Source organism: Choloepus didactylus, chromosome 6 (assembly GCF_015220235.1).
Source record: "Choloepus didactylus isolate mChoDid1 chromosome 6, mChoDid1.pri, whole genome shotgun sequence".
NCBI lineage: Eukaryota > Metazoa > Chordata > Mammalia > Pilosa > Megalonychidae > Choloepus > Choloepus didactylus.
Genome location: NC_051312.1, coordinates 123794492 through 123818365, shown reverse-complemented (window position 1 = coordinate 123818365; position 23874 = coordinate 123794492). Strand labels below are relative to the sequence as shown.

Genomic DNA, 23874 nt, shown 5'->3' with positions numbered 1-23874 from the left:
TGTTTATTTTAAAAAACATATTTCCAGGCTCTACTCTCCAAAGATTCCCATTCTCCACTATCCAAAGTTTATGTAGGTTAGAAGTTGGACCTCAAATCTGCCTTTTCTCCAAACATCCCAGGTGATTTTTATGCACACTAATGTTTGAGAACCACTTGTGTGGTGCTTAAGAGAATGTGCTTTAGAACCAAGCATGCCCTGCTACTTAGGAGCTATGAGACCTTGGCACTCTGGTTAACCCTGCTGAGTCTTAGTTTCCTCATCTGTAAAGTTAGGATAAAAAGCATCCATATCAAGTAGAGAGGTCACTCTGTTGGATATTCTTATGCACTGTATAGATAACACCTCTTAGGTTTTAATGTATTGGAATAGCTAGAAGTGAATACCTGAAACTATCAAACTCCAACCCAGTAGTCTGGACTCCTGAAGATGATTGTATAGCAATGTAGATTACAAGGAGTGACAGTGTGATTGTGAAAACCTTGTGGATCACACTCCCTTTATCTAGTGTACGGATGGATGAGTAGGAAAAATGGGGACAAAAACTGAATGAAAAATAGGGTGAGATGGGGGGGGATGATTTGGGTGTTCTTTTTTACTTTTATTTTTTATTCTTATTCTGATTCTTTCTGATGTAAGGAAAATGTTTAAAAATAGATTGGGGTGATGAATGCATGACTGTATGATGGTACTGTGAACAGTTGATTGTACACCATAGATAATTGTATGATATGTGAATATATTTCAATAAAACTGAATTTAATTTAAAAAAAAGCATCCATGTCATAGAGTAATTGTAATGATTAAATACGATAATGCAAGCTATTATGTATTGCACATGGTAAGCCTGCCAAATTTAATAAAAAAATAAAGAATAAGAGCTAACACATATAATACTTACTATGTGTCAGGCACTGTTCTATGCATTTTTCAGAGTTTAATACCTCAAATGCATGAGTGTAATCTCTCCTCGTAGAGACTGTCACATCTGGGAAGAGGAGAAGTCGGAGGTGGCTGATGGGAATGATCAAGTAGAGGGAATAAAATGATGATCAGAAGACAGAAGGGGAAAAATTGCTGTGGCCATATTCTTGATAGAGAGAGAGTATGGCACCTGGTGCACAAAGGAGGGGGAGTTGGCCTTTGGTGGAAGCATGGATATTCACAGATAGTAGGAGGATGGGCATGATGCAGTAGATGGACAGATAGAAGTAAAAAGGTCTCTTCTCATGGAAGCTGGAAACCAGGTTATTAGCTGATAGTGTGGATGTTGTGAGGTTTAAGGAAAAAGGAGAAAAGAAGATAAGAAATCATTACCTAAGACAGTAGGAAAGTGAAGGGATGAAGGAAATGTATGATTACTGGGCCACCCCAAGGGCCTACTTGAGACTAGTGGTCCTGAATTTTAATTGTGATCACTTAGCATAGCTTTTCTCCAGCCACATTCAGCCACTCAGGTGCAGGCACTGAGCAGGTATAGAATAGGATGTAACCAAGATTTGGCTTTTGCCGATGGAGAATGTTGGAGGGAGTAGAGAGTGTATGTAAGGAAGTGAGTATGATGATTGACCATGGGGATGAAGCTAGATCAGGAGGGCAAAGGACAATGAAAAGAGAGTAGGATCAAAGTGCACTAGGTCCAGGTGAGAGTCTAAGGATTTTTGGAGTTAAGGTACAACAGGGACTGAGCTGAAAAGGTGGTGGTGGTTGGATGGTGAAATAACTGAACTTATGGACATGTTGCAGTTATTGGCAATGGCCAGGAATAAGCTATTACCAAGAGAGTAGTTGAGGTAGGGTGGAGGACAGTGATTGGAAAAGAGGAGATCAGAGAATTAATAAATGCCCAGGTATATGGGGATGAGGAGGTAACCTGGGTATTGGGGCTTCTTGTGGAGAATGATACAAACAAGTCTAAAGGCATAATGTAATTACGTAATGTTTAATGGTGGAAAGGCAACTAGTGGGAACATGTCAAGGGGTAGGGATGGGAGGGGATCTTGTGGAAACACACAGAGCTCTAGGGTCTCCTTTTCTAGGCCTCAGTTACAAGTGTGGGAGCCAGGGAGGGGCAATTTTACCCCAAATCCACAGGGTTCTTGAGAACTCTCCTGACCCTTGCTCTAGCAATCAGGGAACCTGGGAAAAGACATGTAGTTCTAGGGAACAAGTTCTAATGACCAGTTTGGGAGACAAATACTTTCTCAGAGCACTTGGTGAATGGTCACCCATTCTTTCAAGGTTTTTCATTAACAATTTTAAACCAATGCCTCAATCATATATTCTAGCTACAAATGAATTAAACAATATGGGATTTTAATATTCTATTTGCATAATAGAAAATTAAGCCCCCAAATGCTGAAAAATAGCAAAAATGTCTAAAGATTCAAAATATTGCAAGACAATGCCATGAGGCAACAGAATTATCAAAGCTTAAAAAAAAACAGTGATTAAGTATATGATTTTTGGACAAATACCTATTTTAACCAACTTGTTGGGTTGACCGGTTGCATCCTATGAGCTTTAGGCCGAATTATCTTCCACCATATCAACTAGTGTTGATTGACAGAACTGGGACTAGAACCAAGTCTTCCTGTCTGAAGGATGGTTTCAGAGAAAAGCATCGAAGAAAACTGGAATAAGAATGCACCAGATGTGTTTTGCCTGCAGAACCTTCACTTTCAGATCTGATTCTTCGCTTCTCCCCTGAAGCTGCCTCACTCACCAGAGACTCAGACTTTAGTTCCTCTTTCCCATTGTTCACAGCATTGGACCTCCCCTGCTTTATACTCACAGTGTGCCCTAAATTTCATATAGTAGAGGAGTGTTTAAAACTAAGATAGTTCCATATTTTCTGACGTCTTTGCTGGACCTGTTTGCTTTCCACCAGATCTGTTTGTTCCAGTGCCCAAGTCAGGCCCACCCCTTCTCCCTTCCTCACCCACTGAAGAGATTCTCCAGGAACTAGAAATTTTCCTCCGTGGAAAGTCAGATTTTAATGCTGAGTTCCTTACCCTCACATTCTGGCACCCTCCACGGGCCGCTGTTGGGCTTGCAGTAGGTGGTGAGGGGAGTGTTCAGATCTCAATGGCACTCCCAGGGATGCGTCACTCAACTACAGTCGCAGGGGCTGCCATCTGAGATCAGAACATTGACTTGTTGGCTTACGGGGGATTTCAGACAAAGACCCTTTAAGAAACACACACATACACACATGCCAACACGTCTAACACTTGTTTCATTATACATAATTACATTATATATAATTGCATGATATATAATTGCACAAACAATTATTTACTCACCAGGAAAAACAAACAACTTTCTTGTCTAATTAGCACTAAATAGAAGAAACACAAATTAGCAGCTGTTGGCCAATTGTAACACTTTTTATTCATGCTATCATTTGGAAGCCTTGTCTAATTAGAATTTTATTTTTAAATTCTATAAAAACACTACTTTTTATTCAAGTCTATTGTTTGAAAGCTCTATCTAATTAGAATTTATTTTTAAATTATTTCAGTTTAGACAATTTACAAGATAAGATAAGGATAGACTGTATGAAAATAATAGTTTTGGTAATAGAATTTAGAGATTTACTTTCTACATGAAACTCAATTTCTTAATTGAATTAAATCTGAAGTAAGCTGTCAGAGTATTTTTGCTTTTCCAAAGTAATCTAGTAGCTATAGTACAAAGGATGTGTTTTGCTCTATTTTTTGCTTAGTATATGACTTATTACTTATAAAATTAAAATAACCCCAAGCTTTGCAAGTCTAGGCAATGAGGTCATATCAACAGTAATACCTAAATTTTTCCACTTTCTCCACCAGCCTCCACCTCTTCCTCCTCACAATTTTTGTTTTGTTTTGTTTTGTTAGTCTCCAGGGCATGTTTCAAAATCCTTAGGAGTGATTCTGCTTGTGTTTTTCAGCTGCATTGGGCTACCTAAAATGTATTGGTGATTTCAGAGAACATAATTAGAAATGCTAATTATGAGCCAGTTGAGAGCAATCATAAGGGGAAAAACAGGGCTTAAAATATCTACTTTAATGGTTGTAAAGCTATATTGGAGAATGTATCTTCAAAGGGAGACACAATGGTGGCTTAATCTCCTTTCTCTCTGATTTGAACTTGATTACCCAGGCACAGATGGGGCAGCTGGAGAACCACAGACCTCCCTTCAACTCCTGCAAGTTTATAAAGACTATAGTCTGACTCTGTCCACTAGACAGACAAAAGAATCAGCTCGGACAAGCAGGATCATCCTGTTACATTTAAACTTCGATATGATTTTCCCCAAATTAAACTCTATATTAAATAAAATTCTAACAAAATACCTAAAGGATATTTTTTAAAATGAAACTTGACAGGCCAATTTAAAAAGGTATCTGGAAGATAAAATGTGCAATAGCAAAACATAAATTTTTTGAATGACAAAAGAGGACTTGCCCAACTAGATATCAACCCATATTACATTTATTTTTCCAATGCTTGTTTTATTTAAAAAAAACCTTTTTATATAGAAAATTTCAGGAAAGTAAATAAATAGTAAATGAAACTCCACATACCTACTGTACTAATTTCCTATTTTGGTCTAACAGATTACCATAAATATCATGGCTTAACACAACACAAATTTATTCTCTTACAATTCTGGAAGTCAGAAGTCTAAAATCAGAGTGCGAGCAGGGATGCATTCCTTCTGAAAGTTTCAGAGGAGAACCCATTTCTTGCCTTTTCCAGCTTCTAGAGGCTGCCCACATTCCTTGTGGCCAGCCTTCCTCCATCTTCAAAGCCAGCAGCATAGCATCTTCTTAGTCTGACTGTGCTTCCATTGTTTTATAGCTGTCTCCTTTTACTGACTTTGACCCTCTTGTGTCCTTTTTCTGACTTTGAACCTCTTGTCTCCTTATAAGGAGTTCTGTGATTATATTGGACCCACCTAGATAATTCAGAATAATCTTAACATCTCAAAATACTTAACCACATTTACAATATCCCTTTTTCCATGTAAAGTAACATATTTGTAGGTTTCAGGGATTAAGATGTGGGTATTTTGGAGGGGTCATTATTTTGTCTACCATACTTACCAACAACGCACAGTCATTTATCTCATGTATATTCTGGTCCATTTCCAATTATTATTTTTAACATAGTACATATCATTTCATCTATAAATATTTTAGTATGTATTTCTAAAAGACAGTGATATTTTAAAAACATGACAATAGTACCATTATCACACTAAAAATTAACAATAATTCCTTAATATAATTATTTAATGTCCAAATGTCCCTGATTATTGCATAATCCTTTTAACAGTTGTTTGTTTGAAACAGGATCATATGACAATCACTATATATATATATATATATACAGTTGATGCATCCTTTAAGTCTCTTTCAATGTATAAGCTTCTATGGTGGACAATGAGATACCTCATCCAGATCCCACTTCAAAGAAAGACTTGTTACCTCAGCTTTCTGGGAGTGATACTGGCAGACAACTTTTACCTTTCACTTCCCTCAGGGATTGCCTCAGTTGCAAAGCAACCTCACCCAAGGCCATGCCACTTTTGGAAGGCCCATATCCAATAACCGATCAATGTGAGGGAATGAAGTTTTGGTCATCTACCCAATTCTGTCTCAGAGTCCGCTACCTGGGAAATTCACCCTCTGGTAGTTGCTACCAGGTGGGTTCTGATAAAGAAGCAGCAAAACTAAACTTTCGGAAATGGCTCACTTCTCCCCAGTGTGAGGAAGACACCATCACAGGTTATTAAAACTTTCTCCAGTGGTGAATTATTTGATATATGGTGGAAGAGAATGCAAATATGATAAAAGGGGAGTGATATATCATGCATTTGAGGAATAAAAGGATAATAACAGTAACTATAAGGACAATGGAATTGGGTGGCTATTACTAAGCACAAGAAAAGGTCAATGAAAAGCTGAAAGTATGAATTGCCAAGTGAAAACTAAGTGTGAAGTCCAGAAGGTCTCCCTAAAAGCTTATAAAGAGGCTTTCATCTCTGTCAATGGAAGGACAGAGAAAGAAGAACAGGCAGGCCCATTACTTAATCATCAGAGCAGCCAAACTTCAAAGAAAAACTCCCTACAAGGCAGGTCTTCTATGCCTTGACTGGGAAAGAACAGGAACCTGATACATGTGATGAGGACATCTAGGTTGATGACCTAAAAAATCGTGAAACACTAGATCTCCCCTAACCCTCTGCACCTGAAGAAGTAGTGTACCCCCCCCCATTAAGAACTATCGCTTCTCCATTGCTTGATGGTCTTTTCCACATGAGACAACATGTGCCTCTGCTCCTGCCACTAGGCCTAAAACTAGGGTTAAGCCACAATGTAATCCAGTAATGAACATGCTGGGACTGATAAGGAAGGAAAGGGACTATATCCTACAGTATGCTGCAAGACTGCCACATGTGCAGGCAGGAGCTGGGGAATCATGCTGCTATTGGATTTTGAAGGTGCTTGATCAGCAATATGAAGTTGGATAAGGGAAATTTTATTGATATGGGAGCAGTCTCACAGAATATTAGATTTGATACTCTGGGTAAGAACCCTAGGAGATGATGCCAATTTTCTCTTACGATGTCTTCTAGAAATATGGAAAAACTGATGTCCACGCTAAATGATGTTGGAACACTAGAATTGCCATGATAGATGGTAGAAGAAAGGATTAAAAGGCTCAGAGAAGTGGGCATGCTGAAGTGGATATACTACGTAAAATGGAAAATGATTATGTTCCACAGAAAGGCCTGGAGGATATATCAGTTACCAAGGCAATAAGGAATGTCCTGGTAAGAGGAGCATCTGTGTCACTAAGAAGACAGTTGCAGCTCTCCTCTGGAAGCTAGGGCTGATAGTAAGAGGCCATTATAGCATTAGGCTCCCTGAGAGCAGTGGTGATGATAGGACTCCTAAATAATAGAAAGTAGGTAGCAACATTTAACCATTAGAAGCCAGGTGGCCACAATTATCAAACTGTATGTCAATGTCAGAGGGGCTATCAGGGGTGCCTGAGAGTTACAGAGATGGTTAATAGAGCATAGTGTTCCTGTTGCAAAATATAATGGAAGTCAAGCTGGTACACTCAATCTATACTATCAAAAGAAATCAAGGATGTACAATCAGGAGGTTGAAGGCAGTCACTCCAATTAAAAAAATCATGATCCTTTGCCCAGTTTGTGTACTTGAACCAATTTTCAGATCCAAAGACTATTGACTTAAGAAAAAATTGGGTCCCCAAGAGGAGGACAATGTGACACTTTGGTCAGTATACATAGTAATGGTCCTCTCCCACATGGACCTACAGCCATTTACTTGGGTAACTATGCACCGGGGAAAGGGGAAAATACAAATATTTCAAGGATCATTGAACTCAGGGTCCAAGTTGACACTGATATTCTGAGACATGGTTACATTGTGAGAACGGGAATATATGGGGGACCACACAGAAGCTGCTGACTTGATAAAGCATTAGAATGGCCTCTAAAAGCAGAGCTGCAGTGTCTGCTCAATGAACATATTTTATGAGGATGGGACGCCATCCTCCAGGATGCAGAATATACTTTGAATCAAGACCTTTATATAGTGCTGTTTCCCTAAATAGGAAGAACGCATGCATCCAGGAACCAAGGAGTGGAAGGAGAAGTGGCCCAACTCCCAGTGACACATTTAGGGAATTTGTTTTCCCATTCGCACAGCTCAGAACTTTAAAGATCCTGATCTCCAAATGGGAAACACTCTGTCAGAGGGAGGACACAGCAAGAATCTTGTTAATTGTAAGCTATGGCTGCACGGAGAACTTTGGCATCTTATGGCAAAGGACTGCAGTCAAGAACTCATCATGATAAGGGTAACTGAACTTTGTCAAGAGAAGTTAAGGATGTTAGGCAGTGGGATAAGGAAAAGTATGTGGATCACTTGACGGTAAATGGAGAAGTGCAGCACCTTATTCTGAAAAGAGCATGTGCATTAGTTTCCTATTGCTGCTATAACAAATCACCACAATCTAGTGGCATAAATTAACACAAATTTATTATATTACAGTTCTGGAGGTCAGAAGTCCAAAAATGGGTCTTGCAGACTAATCAAGTGTTGGCAGGGCTGCATTCATTCTGGAGGCTCTAGAGGAAAGTGCATTCCTTGCCTTTTCCAGCTTCTGGAAGTCACCTGCTTTCCTTGGCTCATGGCTCCCTTCCAACAGTGGCATCACTCTGACCTCTGCTTCCATCATTATGTCTCTGACTGACGTTCCTGCCTCCTCCTTTCCCTTATAAGGACCCTTGTGATTGCATTGGGCTCACCTGGATAATCCAGGATAATCTCCCCATCTCATAATTCTTAACTCAATCAAAAATGCCAATTCCTTTTATCATGTTAGGAAACATATTCAGTTTCTGGGGATTAGGACAAAGACATTTTTTGAGGGACCACTATTTTGTGTAACACATATGGTGACTAGGAGCTCAAACCCCTCAGGGATGAGGGTCTGTGTTATACCACCAGACAAGATAATGAAACCAGTAGAGATGCTAGCTGGGGTGAGGGAATCTAGATGTGAATAGCAGAGGAAGAAGACAATGAGTATCAGTTACGGCCTTGAGATTAGTTGCAGAAGCAGATTCTTGAATTTGTTTTGCTAACCCTCCTCTTCTCAGGTTCCCCTCAGAGAGAGAGGTCCACCAGAATCCTGGAGGAGCTGCCCCAAACACATATGAAGAAGTGAATCAGAGCAGCTTGTACCAGCTATCAATTTATGGCCTCTGGCACCAAATCCAACTTTCTTTGCCTTGCTTTGTGGTTGGACCCAAGAGCAGGGGGCTCCCACTTACCAAAAGCTGACCTAGTTACTGCCACCCCTGAATGTCCAACTTGTCAGCAAGAGACACCAACACAGAGCCCCTGATGTGTCACTACTCCCCAAGGGACTGGGCAGAAAATAGTTAATACAACAGGATTGAGACTGCTATTCTTAGAAAGACCTGCTGGCAAGGTTGGCCCTTGGCTGGTGTATGGGAATTTGAATGGTCAACAGCTCCCCCCACTGATATAAAATTTTCCAGAATGATAGTGGCTCACTGTGCCTAAACTGTACAAACAATATGTTTTTGCTGAACACCTGCTTTCCATCTGGGAGTATAGAATTTTGGTATGTGCTAGGCAGAGACCTACGTGACCAACCCCCAACGAAAACCCTGGGTGCTGAGTCTCTAAAAGTTTCCCTGGTAGACAACATTTCTTACATGCTGTCACAACTTCTTGGGGGGATTAAACACATGCAGTGTGACTCCACTCGAAGAGGACTGTTGGAAGCTTGTGCCTTGTTTCACCCAGACTTTGTCCCATGAGTCTTTTCCCTTTGCTCATATAGTGAGTACAACTATATGCTGAGTCCTGGTGTTCTCCTAGTAAATCACTGAACTTGAGGGTGTTCGTGGAGACTTCCAGCACAGGGACTAACCACAACACTATAATCACATTGGACCTTTTTTGCTTTAGAAGAGGCATAGATTTGTCCTTACTGGAATAAATACATATTCTTGATATGGTTTTACCTTTGCTATCTGTAATGCTTTTGGCAGCACAACCATCCATGGACTCACAGAATGCCTTATTAACAGTAATATCACTCCCTATAGCATTATGTCTGATCAAGGAACTCATTCCACAGCAAAGGAAGTATAGCAGTGGGCTCATGCCTACAGAATTTTCTGGTCTTACCACGTACCCCATAACCCAGAAACAGCTGGCCTAATTGAAAATCGAAATGGCTTACTGAAGCCTCAGTTACAGAGCTCCTTAGGAGACAATAGAACTCCTGGGGTTCTGTCTTACAGGATGCAGTATATGCTTTGAATGAAAGACCATTCTATGCTACAGTCTCCCCAACAGCCAGAATACCTGGGTCTAGGAAACACGGAATAAAAGTTGGATTAACTTCTTTCACTATACAATGAATTTTTATTAGTATCAATTTGAGCTCATAGTTTGAAAAATATTTAATGTTATTTTACTCCATTATTATTCATTTTGATGGTCATATTGTCCCAGGTTTGACTTCTTCAGGTTTGCTTCTAAGTCCTTTTGACACATCCCCAGTATTCTTTGGTAGTTGCCTTATTTTCTGGGGTGACAAAATCTCCAGGCTCATTTTGTACATTTCCTGCCCTAAACCAGGAACCAGCTGTTTCACCAATTTCACTAAGAGCCTTGGTTCTTCTTAATGGGAAATAGTATTTAGAGACCACAGTCTGAGTGGTGGGAGGGGCATATAGCAACTGGGTTAGTCATTATCAAACCTTTTAAAACTTGCGTAAATGAAAGTGGTATTAGTTCAACAATAGATTAATAATCAGTGGAACTGAATAGTCAGGAAACAGATTCTGTATAGTAAATGTAGACATGAAATATAGATCTGTAAATCTTATGTGATAGAGACGGCAATTCAAATGTTTGGAGAAAGAAAGAAAGAACACTGGAACAAGGGGCAATTTATTCAGAAATAAAATCCCTATGTCATACCATATGAAATCATATTCTGATAAATAAAGGTGTAAACATAACAAAAACAAATGTAGGAGATTATATTATAATTTTGGACTAGGGAAGAAGTTCCTATTCAAGACATAAATCCTAGAAGACACAAAGGAAAAAAATTAGAGATTCCTGAATATGAATCTTAGAAGAGGCATATTTATAACAAAAAATAGCATAAACAAGTTAAAAACACAAATAACAGATGGAAGAAAATATTTTCAACATATAAAACATACAAGGCATTTCTGTCCATAGTCTAGAAAGTTTTCCTAAAAATCAATCAAATTCTAACAATCTAATTGAAAATTGGAAAAGGATATAAATAGATACTACAATGAAGAAATACAAATGATCATTAAATTTATGAAAGAACTCAAGCTTAGAAGAACAGAAAAACACTATTAAAAGAGAGTATTTTTGTCATAAGATTGTCAATATGTCACAATTTCGCCGTTATTTAGTATTAATGGGGATATTAGTGAAATAAATGTTCTTTAGAAACTCTTTGTGAAAGTATAATTGACCTACTCTTTAAGGGAAATTTGACAAAAGCTACAAGAAATGTGCGCATCCTTTGGCGCCGCAAGTTCATTTCTAGGAATCTATTATATAAAGTACATACACATTTTCCCAAAACTATGTGCACTAAGACATTCTTTGTAACATTGTTTATAATAACAAAACAAAACAATGGGAACAATCTAAATGTCTATTATTGTGGGTGGTTAAATAAATTACATTTCCTTTTATATTATGGTACTCTATGAAGCTGTCAAAAAGAAAATGAATAAATATTGATATGGAGAAATTTCCAAGACCCTTTATGTGCAAAAAGCAAGTTACAGAATAACATTATAGATTAATTCATTTATATAGTCCACCCTCCATTACATATGTGAATGAATATTTAAATACATAGGGAAAACAACATGAAGGATACCAAAAAAAAAAAAAAAAGTCAACAGTTTTCTCTTTAAGGGGAATGGAATCAAGGTAAATTAAAAAGGGGCTTTCATTTTCTACTTTTTATGTCTTTCCATGATTTGATTTTTATTTACAACATTGCTGTGTTCATGTATTACTAGACGGAAGCATATTAAACAATAAAAACAGTTGTTTTGGGGTGATAGGTTTCATGGTGATCTTTCCATTTTTCTGTATTTTCCAAATTTTATATGAGCTTGTATTTATTAAATAATGGGAAAATATTTATTAAATAAATATGTTACTACCATGAAAACATGGTAATTGAAAGAAGCCAGTCTCAAAAAACACAGTATTATCATATGATGCCATCAATATGAAAAGTGTAGTCAAATATATAGATACAGAAAGTAGATTAGTGGTTATTTAGGACTGGGGAGGGGAGAGGTGGGGAAATTTGGGAATGACAGCTAAAGGGCACGGGGTTTTCTTTTAGAGGTGATGAAAATGTTCCAAAATTGACTGGGGTGACGGTTACACAACTCTGTGACTATACCAAAAACCATTGAACTGTATAGTTTGAATGGGTGAATTGTATGATATGTGTATTATGTCAATAGGGCTGATACTAAGAAAAAAAAATCTTTAAAAAATGGCACTACCAATAATCATTGTATGTACAACTGATTGAAAAGCCCATTCCTCTGACCTACAATCGTTACCACAGTGTGCATGTGTACTGTTCTTGGTGATGGCTGTTTCCAGCATTGCCGTGGAGACGTGTGATGGTCCCAGACTTATTAGAGCAACTGTTTACCTGGCCAGATGTTGCTGTTGATCACCAGCAATTCCCAAGAGCTACAGCATCTTCTTTGTCCTTTAGTGTCATACTAAAATCATTCTTCTGACTCTAAGAATCAGACCATTTCAACAAGTCATGACCATTAAAAATGAACAAGCAAAGAAATAAAAAAAAACCCACAAATATAAAGATTAAAAAAATTAAAAAAGAAAAAGAGAATTAAAGAAATGAACCAGCAAGATAGCTATTATCAACAATCAGTTCTTGGCAGACCATAGAAATTAAAACTGGCTTCTTGGCAACTTAGTGGTAACAGTAATACCAAAAATAAAGCAAAAATAAAAGGTAACAGCTATCAAGTGTTTCCTTCATGATAGGCACTATTGTAAACATTTTACACGTAAAACTGGTTGTATGTGCAGAATGTATGAAACATGCATCTGTGTGATTTAACAGTTGAACTCAGAATTTAATGAGCTTCTACTAAGTGCAGGGCTGAAGCAGTACAAGCAGCCAACTAGATAAGTCACAAATTCTGAAATATCTGCCAAGGCACAGTACATGGCCATGATTCTTTTTCTGCAATTCTGAAATCCAGAAACGTTTGAAAATAAAATTATTTTCATAACTCATTTGTTAGCAAAATCTGACCTGAACTGATGACAGGTTATTTATATACTTTGTCCTTTTTAGTGTGAATATCCATACATTTTATTGTATAAATATTAATGTTTGATTATGGGGTTCTGCCCCAGATGCCATCAAGGTATTTTGTAATATGTAAGAGATTGTGAACTTTACTTGATCCTCATTTGCATTTTATTTGTGACTACACACACACACACACACACACACACACATGATTGCAGCTAAATAGTTGCTTCTGTTTTAAAATCACCACTAAAGAGATTACAGAAAGGTCAGGTCATGCAGCAGTTCATTCAGGTTCAGGAGGATAGTTTGTTAGTTATTTTAAGATCAAGTAAAGACTGATGCTCCGGAAAGTTTAGTGAAAATATTGGAATTTGGGAAGATTCTGGCTATTTGTCAGCTGTGGAATTTCCAAGAGTTAACTTCTGCTTGGATTGTATTCCACTATTTTAAAATACAAAGGGTCTAACTTGAAAGTCTTTATAGCCTTTCATTTTTTTCTTAAAGATTACATGTTTCCTTTTCATTTCCAAACTAAATCTGTCCAGGCACAGTTACTGGGGAATAACTGGGTTAACTTATGAAATGGGTTTAATCTTGTGAGTTCCTTCTCAGACCTAGGAAATTATTCAGACCTAAGGAAATTATTCAAATATAGGGCACTCTTTGAAGTCAATGGAAGCTTTGTGCCCAATTGAACCAAGAGTAGTATAAAATCTGACAACAGTACTCTTGAAATGATTTCATTAATCCTTGGATTCAGTTTTTTAATGATGTAAAGTTGGATAAAAAGACTTTGCTCCAGTAAATTTATTTTAATTATAACAGAAAAGACTGTTTTGGTTGCCACAAGCACAAGAAATCATGGTATGCTTGAGGCTTTTGGAACTCTAGAGTAAACTCTCAAGCTTCCAGGCTCAAGAAATCTTGTTTGCCACTATTATGTATGTATACATATTTAAAGGCCACATTTAAAAGCACTCTGATTACAGAATAATTTTAACTTAAACTTATAATGAACCATCACGTCCCTACACGTACTGAAAGTGTTAATGCAACTCAAGATGAACAATTTCTGTCAGGGACAAGCTTATCATATGGTTGGAAACTTCTTCATTCCTTTTATAGCACACTAATTTAAAATATTTAGTAATTAGCTACACCATTCATTAGTTTTAGATTTTTAAATTTAAACAAAATTTAAATTTATATTAAATAAATTTTAAATTAAATAATTTTAATATAAAATCAAGTATATCTGATTTCTAAGAAACTTAGTAAAAATGTTTTGCCTAAAGCAAATATTTTTATAATTTTGGCATTATTATCATTCATATTCTCTATAATGATGAGTAAGAAAATAGATCAAATATTTTATATATTTGGATAAAGAAATCTTGACTAAGGTTATACAGACAAGTTGGCAATCTTGTATAAGAAATTAGATCTTTGTAGTCATTGTTCATTTTACTATTGTTTTGCCACAAATAGCACCTCCGATATCAAAATGATTTAGCCCAATTTTAGTATTTTGTGGGTTCAGTTAGATCACATTTCGTCTTTCCTTCATTCTAAACACATAAACACTACACACACACACACAACAGCAGGGTAATGTAACGAACTTCCACTAAGGTTTTAGTAGTACCAGAGTTCTAGGTTTCCTTCCCACTTATTTCTTCTAGTCCTTTAATTCTATTCAAAACCTTAGAACATACCATGTCCTTGGGTCTGAATATTAGTCCTATCCCAGCATTATTATTATAACAAGTGTCAATGCAAAGTTAAGTTTTATTTTATATTTTAGCTGTGTAGCTTTATAAGTAGGCACAAGGGACTGAACTTTGAACTGTATTTAAATATTCAGTATTTGAGTTTGTTCCATTTTGTACTGATGGTAATTTGTCTGAACATAAGATTTAAAATTGTAAAAGTAAAAACAGATTATGGCACATTTTGGGGGACAGGTATTATCTAGTCAATTATAGTTCAAATTCACTCAAGTAAAATCAATCTAAGGATATTAAGAGAATGTTGAAAATATTAATATTCAAAAATTTTATAGTGATGTTATAGTTTGTATTCTTCTCTCCATAAGCACTATTAAAAATATTTAAAAATTAACATGAACCTAGAAAATGTACAAGTATTAAAAATACAATTCAATATCTATTTCAATGACGCACAAAGAACATCTCAAAGTGTCAAGAAAAATGAACAATATTGACATTTTTGGACATATTTGTCAGATATATGCTAACAAAGTTGAGAATGGTGGTAATTAACACTTCAGTTTCAAGAAAAAATTGTCTGCTTTGCCTGATAACTGAATGAAATACCCAGGTAGGTGTGAGGCCAAGTTAAAAAATCATGCTATAAGAATGGGAAGTAGCTGATGATTTACAAGACAAAATGCCCCTGTAAGTTTTTAAGCAAGCACTGCTGTTATAAAGAGCTTTTAAATAAGTCTGTAGTAACCCAGTGCTTTTAGGACTTCAACCCCTTCTTTTGAACAAGACTTTTGATTGAATTAAGAAGAGCAGTGTTTCAGGGTAAAAGGGCAGCAGGGAAGCGTCAAGGCCAAGAATTTCCCCAGGTCCATGATAACTTGTACTTACTTCTGTTTCCTTTGCATGGGGATGGAGGGAAGGAATATGAAAAAACAAACTTCTTACCCATTGTAAATATAATGGTGTGTACATGAGCAGCTGAGAGCAATCTCACAATTTTATAGTGATTTCTCTATTTACAAAGCTTTTCCACTTGATTCTCAAAATACTTCCATGAAACATAATAAATGGAGTACTAGACTCATTTTATAGAAGAAAAAACTACTGCTTTTGAGGTTAAATGACTTCTTTACTCATGGTCAAATGTAAGTACAGCACAGGAAAGCTTAGAAAACCATTTTTCTGATTTCTTGTTAAATATTCTTTCTCCTCTACTATGTTTGTTTTCAAACAAATGAAGCAACTACAGTTTAACAGTTAAAAAAAAACCTTATGATTTAAAGAAGGCAGCTTCATTTGGTGCTCCTTTGTGATTAGAAATGGTTTACAGAACAGAATAGAAATATACATTATAAAATAATTGACAATGTGATCAAAATGTCCCTTCCAGGAGAGAAGTTTATTCGGTAAGATAAAAATTAGGGGACTCAAAAGTCTTTGAACTCCATTGACTCATTATTCTACCTTCACTTTCATGATAAGAGTGTAAAATAGAATTTGAATACTAAATATATCAAACATTTAACCCATTTTCTGTGTCTAGAACTCTTTTCTATACTTCTCTTGTATTGGAAATAGGAAAATTTGGAAATTTTCTGTATTTACCTATATTGATAATTTTGACAATAGCTCAAGGTAAACTGCATTTACTTTCTTTGAAAATGTCAGCATGTAAATAAATGTTTTTCCTATCTAAATAAGGATAGTACAGTATAACATCAAAACATTTCCTGAATCATGGTCCTACATTTTTATTTTTACAAATATTTGCAATAAAATATTTTTGCTTGGATTTTTACATACCTTTATAAAACATAAAATTTTCAAGAGCATTAAATCAAAGAACAAAATGAGTATAAACCATATTTTCTCATGTTCAGGCAAAATTAAAGGAAGATAATATTTCAGAGAATGATTATAAACTTGGTCCCTTAAATAAGTAATTGCTATTTTAGTCTTAATTGACACCTCTAGGCTTTGTAAGTGACCAGCACACTTTTAGATCCATTTTACTATGCCTTATTAATTAACTAAAAAGAATACAGTTCCTGATGAAAGCTTTTAAATTGGACTATACGTGCACAGAAAAATGCCCATTTCAAACTGTGAAGAAAAATGAATAATATTGACATATTTGGACACTATAGTCAGCTATAGGCTAACAAAGCAAGAATAGAGGTAATTATATAGATAATTCAGTTTTAAGAAAAAGCTGTCTGTTTTGCCTGATATTTTAGCAAAATATCTAATCTGGTAGTGTAACAAATAAGCATGTTGCTCTGAATTAAATACCTTACAAAATAGTGTTAGTATGGGCATATGAATCAGGTAATGCTTTCATCACATCATTCTGTTCTTATTATTGGTATTTTTCCTGAAATAACACACAATCTGCTTGTTAGTTCTTTGGCATGTTTGAAGTCAGCAGAAGCACTCTTTCCTGGGCTTTACTGCTTCCTCAGAAGAATGTACTGTATTTGGAACAAAACCACTTTTAACCCCTTCCCACCCATCTTGAATACAAATTTCTCCCTTTTTAATAAGTTCATATATGTCTCTTGTCAAGATTGTGAAGGATTCCTCAACATTTGTAGCATCTTTTGCTGAAGTTTCTATATACTTCATACCACAGTCTGCTGACAGTTTTTCAGCTTCTTCCCTTGTAACTTGACGTTGTGAAGCTAAATCGCATTTATGTCCCACTAGCAGAAATACAATCTGAAATGGCTGTACATGCATTTTTGCTTCTTCTAGCCAATCTCTCACGTGTTCAAAAGATCGTCGGTTAGTAATGTCAAATACTAAAAATCCACCAACTGAGTTGCGGTAATAAGAGCGAGTTATTGATCTGAAAAATAAATAGAAAAAGGATTGTAAAAGGACAACTTGGTTTTTTTTACCCTCCTTCCAACAATATAGCACCATAATAAAATTTGAAGATAACTTAATGTGACTTAACTAGAACTTGTAAATCAAAGATAAGGCATATTAAGTGAACACAAATATTCCATGAGACTAATATGTAAGCCAGTTTCACACACTGACAGAACATTAAAGTTGTGGTAGTTTTCTTTTTATCATGGTAACATATATACAACACAATATTTCCCATTTTAGCTACTTCAATTGTATAATGCAGTGGCATAAGTTACATTCACAGTGTTGTCATACCATCACCACCGTCCATTACCAGAACTTATACATTTCCCCAAACAGAAACTCTGCACCCATTAAACATTGATTCTCCATTTCCCATTCTCCGCCCCCTCCCCACACCTTTGGTAATCAAATTTCTGTCTCTATGAATTTGTATATTCTAGGTATTTCGCATAAGTGTAATCACACAGTATCTATTCTTTTCTGTCTGGCTTATTTCACTCAATGTGATGTCTTTAAGGTTCATCCATGTTATAGCATGTATCAAAACTTCATTCCTTTTTAATGGCTGTATAATATTCCATTTTATGTATATATCACATTTTGTTTATCCATTCATTTATCGGTAGACACTTGGGTTGTTGTGAGTAATGCTAATGTGAACATTGGTGTGCAAGTATCCATTCAAGTCCTTGCTTTCAATCCTTTTGGGTAAATGCCTAGAAGTGGGATTGCCAAGTGATATGGTAATTCTAAGTTTAACTTTATGAGGAATTGCCAAACTGTTTTCCAGAGTGGCTGCACTGTTTTACATTCCTACCAACAATGTACCAAACTTTCTATTTCTCCACAACCATGCCAACACCTGTTATTTTACATCTTTTTAATATCAGCCATTCTAATATGGGTGTGAAGTGAGTAGTTCTTTTTAGATAGATAAATAAGCACTTACATGGTATGTCATCTTGCACTGTCTTATAGTTGCTTATTCTTAATATCTGATAGAATAATTATTACATCATTATGGCTGAAAATAGGCATATGAAGACTGGGTGAACAGCAGGTTACACAGCAAAGCAGACCTTAAGATTCTCTCCCTATCATTTAATTTAACGAGCCCCTCTCTATCCATTCAGGAAGAAGAAACAAGGACAGACTGCTAGTCCTGTGCTATACCTATCTGAGAAACAGGAAATTATTCTATGAACTTGGGATATGGAACTGAGGAATGCAAATCATTCTCTGTTTGTCTCCATTCTTCTCTGGGCCTAAGGCCCAGGCAGCTTTCCCCAGACCCCCTTGCCCTCTGGCTGGCTGTTGGGTTCACCCAATGGGAGGCACGTGTTGGAGAGAGAAGGAAGGAGAGGCCAGAAGATTTATCCCTCTCTGCATCTCTGCCAAGCTGTGGCTCAGCAGTGGCTGTGTTCCTCCTGCTGGGGAGTCCCTCTCCCAGTGCTACAAACTTTTTACCAGATTCTGGTAGCACCATTCCCTTTCCTTGTGCCTTCCAACCTGATGGCTTTTCCCTCTTGCTATCCCTGAATGCTTCACCATTTTTTGTTGGTGCCCTTAACCTTGTCCATACCTCTGGAAGTAGTCACATAAACTCTTTTCAACTAACTTTTGAGTGTGCCATTTGTTTCCTGACTGAATAATGAGGCAAAGTGGTAAGGCTATATACTGTTTTGTGTTTCTAGCCTTCATGTATGTTTGTTGTTCTTTCTTCCTAGAATGCCCTCTACCCCTTCTCAGCCTAGGAAATTCCTGTTTCTCCTTCAAGAGTCAGCTCAAGAATCATATCTTCAGAGAAGCCTCCCCTTCCACTGACTTTTCCACCTCTACCCCTCTTAGGCACTCCTTTTCTAATGATTCCATTGAACTTTTTGCATACTGCCATGATTATATCAATTTCATAAAATGCTGTGATTAGGTTTGCTAGCATGTCTCCCTAAAGAATTTAAAGCTCCTTGAGGGTCAACATTTTTTTTCATCTATCTATCTATCTAACCACCAAATTGCCTAGCAAATGATAGATGTAATCAAATTTCTGTTACAATGGATTAATTGATTTTATTGGAGAGTGTTCCGGTTTGCTAACAGTGCCGTTATGCAAAATGCCAGAAATGGATGGGCTTTTATAAAGGGCATTTATTTGGTTACAAAGTTACAGTCTGAAGGCCATGAAAATGTCCAAATTAAGGCATCAACACAAGTATACCTTCACCAAAGGAAGGCCAATGGCGTCTAGAAAACCTCTGTTAGCTGGGAAGGCACGTGGCTGGAGTCAGCTGATCCTGGGTTGTATTCCAGCTCCTTTCTCAGCTCCTGTGCATTCTTCAAAATGTTGCTCTTGGGGAGTTTGTCCTCTCTTAGCTTCTCTGGGGCAAAATGTAAGCAAAAATCTGCTTTCAAAGGCTGTCTCCAAAATGTCTCTCTTGGCTGTAGCTAACATCAGGGGTCCACAACTCCAAGCATGTCTAAGCATCAGCATCAGCAAGCATCTGGGCCTGTGTGGCTCTATTTTATAGTACTCCAGTGATTAAATCAAGACCCTAGTTGAATGGGCAGGACCGTACCTCCACAGAAATAATCTAATCAAAGGTATTACCCACAGTTGGGTGGGTCACATCTCCATGGATACAACCTAATCCAAAGATTCCAACCTAATCAACACTAATACATTTGCCCCCACAAGATTTCATTAAAGAACATGGCATTTTGGGGGACATAATACATCCAAACTGGCACAGAGAGGTAAGATGCTAAATGTTGTATGAGCCAAAGACTCCATGTTTCTCAGTTTCCAAGCTCTCGAAGATCTTGAGCATTGAGATCATTCTTAAGCAAACTCACCTATCTACTTCTCTGAGGTATCAATGATCTTTGTGGGGGGGGGGGCAGTGGATTATCTGGTACTCTCAAACTTACAAATACCTTTATTATTTTCATTGCTGAAATCATAGTGATCTGATACCAAAAATACCTTTGTTAAAGTAGTGTGAAGAAGAAAGTATTTTACTTTCCTTTTCTTTCCATTTCTTTTCTGTTTCTTCTCAGAATTCCCAGTATAGATATTCTCCAGTGACTAGTTTTTTAAAAAACTTTTCCCAAGAACCATTGTACCATACAGCCATTGACCATAAGAACAATCTCCCATCATCTCTGGCAGTTTACAAAGAATGCAATCCATTAAAATTTTTCTTTGAAGGCCAATTAATTTGTTATTGTTTTACTACTCACTTTTATAAGTGTGAATTCAGGCGGATGTGCAGTTGGCTTGAAAGAAACCTAATTAAGGCTGTGATATTAGGCAGACAACTTTAATATATTCAGCACCAAGTCTGCATTACTTTTTTTTCCACCTCTCATTTAATTTGCAATTACTGGAATTGAAAAAAACTATGCCTTTTGTAGTCAAAAACTCAACATTGAAATGCTTATATATCAGGCAGAGACATGTTTTACACTGTAAGAAATAGCATTGTGAGGCCATAAACCAGAGAAGCCATAAGTTCCTAGATAAGACAAACCACCACCCCACCCCACCCAACCCCTTTAGATGCATCTTAAAGTGCACGTGCATATTCCTAAGCACGATACTTATCTTTATTAGAATCACTCCTGATACATATAAGTAATTTCAAAGAAACATGTTTACGATCTTGCAAATCCTGACTTGACTCTCTGCCTTCTTTGTTCTTGCCCCATATAACCCCCTGTAACACCTGGGGTGGTGTGGAGCACTACTCTGAGCGTCCTGCGGCCCCCCAGGAGCAGCTTCCCAGTCTGTAAGTCTCCTAACAAACTGTTTACTATTTTGTTATGTGGCATAGCCTTCTTCGTTTTTTGGTCTAAAGTACCCATCGAATTTTGGTGGAACCTGTTCTGTAGGTTCACAGTCAGACAACCATGTTTTTCCAGCATCTTGAATTTACTTTAGAAAGGAATTTGGAATATAGTTGGCAAATCATTCTATAGAATAAAATTATAGCAAATTATATGCAATATACTGTGCCAGTTTGAATGTATTGTGTCTCCCCCAAACACCATTATCTTTGATGTAATCTTGTGTGGGCAGACCTACCAGTGTTAATTAGATTGTAATTCTTTGAGTGTTTCCAAGGAGATGAGCCCCACCCAACTGTGAGTGATGACTCTGATTGGATAATTTCCATGGAAGTGTTGGCCTGCCCATTGGGCGGGTCTGAATTAAATTACTGGCACACTATATAAGATCAGACAGAAGGAGTGAGCTTGCTACAGCCAAGAGGGACATTTTGAAGAAAGCACAGGAGCTGGAGATGAAAGACATTTTGAAGATGGCCGTTGAAAGCAGACTCTTGCTCTGGAGAAGCTAAGAGAGGACAAATACTCCAAGTGCAACTAAGAGTGACATTCTTGAGGAACTGCAGCCTAGAGAGGAACGTCCTGGGAGAAAGCCATTTTGAAACCAGAACTTTAGAGCAGACGCCAGCCATGTGCCTTCCCAGCTCACAGAGGTTTTCTGGACACCATTGGCCATCCTCCAGTGAAGGTACCTAATTGCTGATGTGTTACCTTGGATAATTTATGGCCTTAAGACTGTAACTGTGTAAGCAAATAAACCCCCTTTTATAAAAGCCAATCCATTTCTGGTGTTTTGCATTCTAGCAGCATTAGCAAACTAGAACATATACTTTATAAAATAATGCTTATTAATAATTATTTGTAATAAAAGGTCTTAAAATATCAACTGCCATTTTCCATATAATTGATTTCCAGTTTCTGTGTATGGTTCAGGATATTAGGCTTTGAATTCTGATATGGTTGTCCTAAGGGGTGCTTAGGTTTTCCCTAAAACAAGTGGGGATTCTTCTGTGCGTCATTTGGAAGAAGAGGCAGACCTTCAGAATGAAAACTTGAACTTGAAAGAAGGTCTTACAGAGTTAATGAGGAAGCATCTTTCTCCAGACTTCCTCCCTTAGGTTGATACAATCAGGTCACTAGAAATTCTTGAAGGTATTATGAATAGGTACGGAGCAGACCCTAAAAGAACTAGGTGGGGAGACCTCCTTGCAGAGAACTCAAAAGTTGTTGATGAGTAATAAATCCTTATAAGCAACAATATCTTGTTACATGTTACTTTATATCTATTTCCTTCTGGGCTTTGGATTTCGCACTGAATGAATTAATGATTTAAGAAAGGAAATAAATAGGGAGGGAGACAGAGGGAAGGGAAGAATGAGAAGAAAGGAAGTCAGAGAGAAATAAATGAATGAATTCCAATCAGGTCTCAGGTGTGCTATGGAGAATTAAGAGTTTTGATACTACGTTCTGCTAAGAACAGTAATAAGAACAGTAAAATGGATACAGCATCCTCTAAATCTGGCATGATGGTGGCATGATGGGGAAGGTGAATTATGGAGGACAGAATTTAGGGTTACAGGCTCTTAGTGGCCCCTTGTTCTTCTCAAGTGGAAGATCTAGCTTTGATTAAAAAAGAAAACTGTTGGTTCTTTTATGTCTTGGATGGGACACTATCAGCACATTCCATCCCAGTTCCAAAGGACCAGTTCTCTTCTCAGAATGTTTCCTTCACCTCCTTGACTTACCCGAAACCTCCTGGTCCCTGAGAACATTCTGCAGCACACACGTTCATTCTATAGGATCAGGAGGAAGTGGCTTCTTTTTCCCAATGTCACTCCCCCAACCCGTTTTAAAAAAAAAACAAACAAAAAAACAAAAACAAAAAACCTTGCTCCTTTGAGGCTTATGCCACCCGCTGTTTCATTGCTGTCATCTATTAACTTCTTGGTCACTCTCCATGTAATGAAGACTAGCACTTAGCTTAGTTTTTCTTTCTATCCTAATTCTTGTCACTCTGCTTAGTGATTTCAACCTTCATTTGAATAAGCTATCTGATATCACCTTTTCATTTCTTAACTTCTGCATTTCCAATGAATGTTTCCCTCCATTCTGCCTTTCTCACTCACTTCATTTTCATCACCAGAAACTTTCACCATCTCCAGTACTGCAAATTCACACACTCCATTTTTTTATCAAAATCTCCCAGCCTTCTAGCATAATTTTACTGTGGTAATTCTTTAAGTTTATCAAGATTTGTAATCCACCGACCAACTTTATCACTTTTTATCCATTAACAATCTCCTATCTTTACCTTCGATTCTAATGAGACATCATAATTGCTCTTTTGGAAATACCTTCAATCCCCAAGCCCCTCTTCCTGTAATACTCATGTGGGAAAACTCTATCTCTGGATCAGTCTAGCATGAAGCTGAATGTTTCTGGGGGAAATTTACTCAATCAGGCATACTTGTGTCAC

The 23874-nt window shown here is 37.1% G+C and overlaps 1 protein-coding gene across 1 annotated transcript in view; it reads right to left on the bottom strand.

The window, feature by feature from the left end:
• Window positions 1-15084: 15084 nt before the first annotated feature.
• Window positions 15085-23874, bottom strand: part of RAB39A (RAB39A, member RAS oncogene family) — a 71839-nt gene continuing 63049 nt past the window's right edge. The window contains exon 2 of the mRNA XM_037841531.1: window positions 15085-17523. Coding sequence (XP_037697459.1) covers window positions 17097-17523 — 427 coding nt within the window. The 3' untranslated portion in view covers window positions 15085-17096. The remainder of the gene's footprint in view (window positions 17524-23874) is intronic.